Source organism: Bos indicus, chromosome 13 (assembly GCF_029378745.1).
Source record: "Bos indicus isolate NIAB-ARS_2022 breed Sahiwal x Tharparkar chromosome 13, NIAB-ARS_B.indTharparkar_mat_pri_1.0, whole genome shotgun sequence".
NCBI lineage: Eukaryota > Metazoa > Chordata > Mammalia > Artiodactyla > Bovidae > Bos > Bos indicus.
The window spans coordinates 52,135,644-52,141,255 of NC_091772.1; the positions used below are offsets into that span (position 1 = coordinate 52,135,644).

Consider the following 5,612-nt stretch of genomic DNA (forward strand, 5'->3'; position numbering starts at 1 on the left):
TGGTGGGCAGGAGGCAGCTGGAGCTTCCCGCCGGCACCCTGGAGAAGAGGCCAAGAGTCTGGGGGCGGGGGGTGAGCCAGGGGCTGTGCAGAACCTGAGAGGTACAGGGTGGCTAGCTTAGGTCCAAGGATCAGAGAGCCACTTAGGTGGCCCAGAGAGGGAGACTTCCATCCCTGAAGCCCACCAGCCTGGGGTCATAAACCAAAGGCTGCTTTCTCAGGCTGGGCCCCTTTGGCTGTGGCTTTGCCCCTCCCCCAAATCCCCTTGAGGCCCCAGGCCTGAGCTGGTATCTGCCCTAGTCCCCACAAATCAGGGTACTGGTCAGGGTAGGAATTGGGGTGCTGGCTGTCAGTTTCTCCCCCAACCTTTGAACTTTGCTGGGTCAGGATTTCTTCTTTCCCTGTAGACACTCACTCTACTGCTGCCTGGAAGGGGAGTGGTGGGGATATGCCAAGAAGCTGTCCCCAGGGTCCCCAGTCCCTCCAGGAAACTTCCCCACCCACCAAGTAGAAGGGCCCCTGATTCCATGTTGCTCCCTTGCCTCCATGACACAGGGCTGCGGGCAGCATTTCCTCTTCTAGGGCAGCTGGTACAATGGCCTCTGTCAGCACCACCGAGGGTGTGTGCCATTCTTGGTCACTTGTCCTCTCACGGGACTAATCCCCCAGATGGGGTCCTGCATACCGACTGTCCCCTGCCCACCACTCCTGGGCTGGGGCCTGACTTACTCCTTACCAGCAGCCCCTGGGTCCCCTTGCCCCCTTCTCTGGGGTCTGTGTCAGGGGACAGGGCCTGTTGACCCTCAGCCTCTTCTGAACACCAGAAAGCTTGGAGACAGTTTCCAGGTGACCCCCCCTCATTCCCCGTCTGTCCACCTCCCCAAGTCTAGAGAGCCGCAATCATAGCCGCAGCAGCTCCTGTCACACCGCAGCCACACTGCTGCCTATGACAGCCTGGAGGCCAGCATCCCTCCCCCACCGTCCCCTGCACAGGTCCACGTGCGTCCCCAGATGCCTGAATCACTGCTGACGCCTGGGGACCTGGAGGCCACGGGCTCCTGGGGAGCCACTGGGGAGGGGGTGGCGGCCACGTCACTTCAGAGGGAACACCTGCAGACATAAATAGGCAGCCAGCGAAGACATCGCAGCACAGTCCACAGAGCAGCACTGCGCACTGTGCCCACCCGTGCCAGGATGCCCGACGCCACACTGCCCGCCTGCTTCCTCAGCCTGCTGGCCTTCACCTCTGCTTGCTACTTCCAGAACTGCCCAAGGGGCGGCAAGAGGGCCATGTCCGACCTGGAGCTGAGACAGGTATGACCATGGCCGCTCTCAGAGCTGCAGGGAAGGGGCAGAGGCCCAGGGACGGCACCACCGTGCAGGGGCTAGCAAGGGAAGTCGTGGGAGAGGCAGGCTTTAGGGGAAGTGCCCAGCAGAAGAAGGGAGGCTTGGCATGGCCAGACAAAGGGGACCAGGCTGTCAGGCAGGCTAGGACAGGTTGCAGGACTTCCGGAACATTGTCCCTACCAGAGAAGGGATGCTGGCAAGAGGTTTCCCTAATTCCTGGGCTTGGAGCTGCAGCAGGGAGAATGGGCAAGGCCTTCTCTGTGCCCATGGGGCCTCTCCTCCAGGACCAGCTGGAGCTTCAGAGGCTCTGTCCTCCCAGCACTCTAAGCCTTCCCCGATCAGCGTCCAGCTTCTCCTAGCCATGGGCCCCAGCATTCACCCCGGCCCCGAAGCTGGCCATTGCCCTGAGCTTGCCCGAGTGACAGGTGCCACTCAAGCATCCTGTAAAGAAGTTCTTCTGGGTACCTAGCCCAATTCTTTCATGCTGCATGTCCAATGAGTCCCTCTTAATCCATCTTCAGCAGCACTAAAGGAAACCCAATCACCGTGCTCAATTCTGCCATGGTCAAAAGTGGCCAGTTTTGAGCTGCTGAACAAACTTTTGGGAAGGTGGGCAGCCCCCACTGACGGCCCTTCCTCTGCTCGGCAGCTTTGGAAGCTGGAGTCACCTAGGTGCCTCATACCCTCCTCTAGGGCTCAGATCCTTGCCACTCAGGGTCAGTCCTTAGACGGACTAGCAGAAGTCAAGGTCCCAGTGAGACCCACTGGCTTGAGGGGCAGGGCAAGGGCAGAGAGGGGACAGGACAGGACAAGGAGGGGCGGGGGAGGGAGGGCAGAAGGAAGGTCTGCTTCAAGGGGAGGGTAGTGGGCAGCTGAGAGAAGGGTGGACACCAGGAGGCCCCAGAGCTGAGGGGGAAATTCTCCCCCAAATAGCGCATGAGGGTTCCCTTTGACAAAGCGGGAGGACGCTGAGGGGTGTGACTGACAGCTGTTCCTCAAACATCTGAAAACCGAGGGAGCGGAGAAGCTTTTTTTTGATTGCTCTCCTTCGACCAATTTTGGGCCCAAAGAGAGCCAGGGAGACCCGCCACCTCCCGCGCTCCTCGGGCCGCCCTCGCCCGCCCGGCTCAGCCCCCCACCCCACAGGGTCTCCCTCCCCGGCCGCTCCCCTCCCGCCCCCGGCTCATCCCCTCCCTCCCACCAGTGTCTCCCCTGCGGCCCCGGGGGCAAAGGCCGCTGCTTCGGGCCCAGCATCTGCTGCGGGGACGAGCTGGGCTGCTTCGTGGGCACGGCCGAGGCGCTGCGCTGCCAAGAGGAGAACTACCTGCCGTCGCCCTGCCAGTCCGGCCAGAAGCCCTGCGGGAGCGGGGGCCGCTGCGCCGCCGCCGGCATCTGCTGCAACGACGGTGCGCGGCCCGGGCGGTGGGGCGGGGGCGGGGAGGGGGGCGAGGAGGGGGCGGGGTCGGGGCCGGGGGCGGGGCGGGGCGGGGCGGGGGCCGGGTTGATCTGGGTCCGGGTCTGGAGGGGGTGGGGAGCGGGGCCCGGTCCCCGAGACGCGCCCGCCAGCTGCGCGCTCAGCCCGTGCTCCCCGCAGAGAGCTGCGTGACCGAGCCCGAGTGCCGGGAAGGTATCGGCTTCCCCCGCCGAGTCCGCGCCAGCGACCGGAGCAACGCGACCCTGCTGGACGGGCCGAGCGGGGCCTTGTTGCTGCGGCTGGTGCAGCTGGCGGGGGCGCCGGAGCCCGCGGAGCCCGCCCAGCCCGGCGTCTACTGAGGCGCGCCCCCCCACCCCCACCCCCACCCCTGCCCTCGCAGCACGAAAAATAAACGGTTTTAAAGGCACTGCTAGTGTGCGTCTCTGCCTCTGGGGGTGGAGAGGGGAGACGAAGGGAGGGCGGGGGATCAGTTCCTGGACCCGAAGTCGCGCGCAGATCCACCCCCAGAAAAGGGACAGATGCTGGGGGAAGCGATCTTGGGCCAGCATGATTCTAGATAGAACAACGGCCTGGGAGACCTGGGGAGCGCGGAGAGGGAGGCCGCCGCCTGGGAGTGGCCGCGGAAGGGGCTGGGCTGGGGCTCTGGCAATAGGATGGAAATAAAAACAGAGAGAGGGGAAAGACGGTGGGCAAGATAGCAAGAGAGAGCGGGATAGCAGAACGGTGGAGAGAGACGTTGAGAGTCACAGAGAGAAGAATGAGAGAGGGGCAAGGGGATGAGCCAAGGGTGACCAGGAGTTCCTGACTCTTTTTTACATCCCAGGAGACTGAGGCAAAAACAGCTCCAGGAATTCCCAGACTTTCTCATCCGAGACTGTGTTTTATGTGCCCGAGTGTGGGGGACATTATCACCCCAGATCCAGCAGAGAGGAGGGCCAGGTACTGTCTGTCCAGGAGGAGACTAAGTACCCCATTCAGGCCCTCAGCCAGGGTGAGAGACGGAGCCTACAGAAACCCTGGGTACATTCCCCGCCCCCATACAGCCACACCAACCCCCTGCCTCCTCCAACACACACTCGCAATCAAGAAAAAAAATCATCAGGTACGTGCCCCATGATCCTTGACCACAGTCATAGATACGGATCTGAGATTCACATTCAGAAGCACAGACACACGCAGAGAAACGGACAGAGCCGACTGGACCACACACAGGCACGTGTACACACACACACACACACACGCACACACACACACACACGCTCACATTAGGACCTTCCAGCCTGGCCTATGCAGCTTCAGGGCAGATGTCTGCTAGCATTTGACAGATGCTCTTCTATGTCCCTCAATCCTTTGCCCCCTCTATCCCATTCAACCCTCTATCCCCCCTCCCCTCACTGCTCTCTTTCCCCTGCCCCCACCCCAGCTCTTTGGCCCTCTCCTGCCTCTTGCTTCTCTCCTTTCCCCGCTATATCCCTTCCAAGCCTCTTCTCGCCCCTCTTGCCTTTGTTACCTCCCATCCTTCTCTCTTTCTCTGCTCTCTCTTCTTTGCATCCTCATCTTGGGATTTCTTGCTCCATGTCTTGGGACCTCAAGGGGCTGCATCTGCTCTGGAATCTTCTGAGACTTGGAGGCCACCGAGAGAGCACAGGCAAAGAGAATTCTTTCTGAGCCCTGACCCCGAGCCCCTGCCTCGGGGCAGAGCCTAGTGACACAGTCCTGTCAGCCCCAGGCTCTCTTCTGCTCTTAGAGCCCTAGCTCTGCCGTCACCCTGACCCACCTCAGGGTCCAGCATGATTAAGTCTGGCTGGGGCAGGGCACACTCCGGCTTCTCTCCCTGCCATGGCCTCACCCCTCTGCCCTAGTGTGGTGCACTCAGGGCCAGTATTTAGGTCTTCCCAGACCTGGACCAGACTTAATAGGAATTTAGTAATTTTTCCAGGCAGAGGGAGATGGGAAGAGGCAAGCTGGTGTTTTAAAAATGGATCATATGCTCAACATTGCTAATTATTAGAAAAACACAGATCAAAACTACAGTGAGGTATCACCTCATGCCAATCAGAATGGACATCACCAAAAAGTCTACAGATAATAAATGCTGGAGAGAGTGTGGAGAAAAAGGAACCTTCCTACACTGTTGGTGGAAATGTAAATTGGTGTAGCCACTATGGAGAACAGTATGGAAATTCCCTAAAAAAACTAAAAATAGAGTTGCCATGTGATCCAGCAATCCCACTTCTGGGCATGGATCCAGAAAAGACAAAACCTCTAATTTGAAACGATACATGCACCCCAGTGTTCATAGCAGTGCTATTCACAGTAGCCAAGATGTGGAAGCAACCTAAGTGTCCATCAACAGATGCATGGATAAAGAAGATGTGATATACACACACATACACACACACACACACACACACGGACTGTTACTCAGCCATAAGAAAGAAAGAAATAATGCCATTTGCAGCAACATGAATGGAATTAAAGATTATCCTTCTAGATGAAGTAAATCAGACAAATATCATATGATATTGAATATGTAGAATCTAAAAAACTGATACAAATGAATTTATTTACAAAAGAGAAACAGACTCACAGACATAGAAAACAAACTTATGGTTACCAAAGGGGAAGGGGGGGATAGACTAGGAGTTTTGGATTAAAATATACACACTACTATACACAAAACAGATAAACAACAAGGACCTACTGCTGCATAGGGAACTATATTCAATATCTTGTAATAAGCCACAGTGAAAAAGAATCTGAAAAATATATATATATTCATATATATGTAAAACTGAACTACTCTGCTGTATACCAGAAATTAACACAAC

At 57.6% G+C, this 5,612-nt stretch overlaps 1 protein-coding gene across 1 annotated transcript; it reads left to right on the forward strand.

Annotated features, from left to right (window-relative positions):
* The first annotated feature begins 1,135 nt into the window (after window positions 1-1,135).
* Window positions 1,136-3,187, forward strand: AVP (arginine vasopressin). Its single transcript, XM_019971961.2, has 3 exons — window positions 1,136-1,313; window positions 2,551-2,752; window positions 2,941-3,187. The coding sequence occupies exons 1-3, from the start codon at window positions 1,194-1,196 to the stop codon at window positions 3,117-3,119; spliced, it is 501 nt and encodes a 166-aa protein (XP_019827520.2). The 5' UTR covers window positions 1,136-1,193; the 3' UTR covers window positions 3,120-3,187.
* Window positions 3,188-5,612: the final 2,425 nt, after the last annotated feature.

Bases quoted from the DNA above. Each gene is read 5' to 3' on its own strand.
- AVP (XM_019971961.2), top strand. From the start codon at position 1,194: ATGCCCGACGCCACACTGCCCGCCTGCTTCCTCAGCCTGCTGGCCTTC. The intron at 1,314-2,550 runs GTATGACCATGG...CCCTCCCACCAG, and splicing joins CCGACCTGGAGCTGAGACAG to TGTCTCCCCTGCGGCCCCGG. The intron at 2,753-2,940 runs GTGCGCGGCCCG...TGCTCCCCGCAG, and splicing joins CGGCATCTGCTGCAACGACG to AGAGCTGCGTGACCGAGCCC.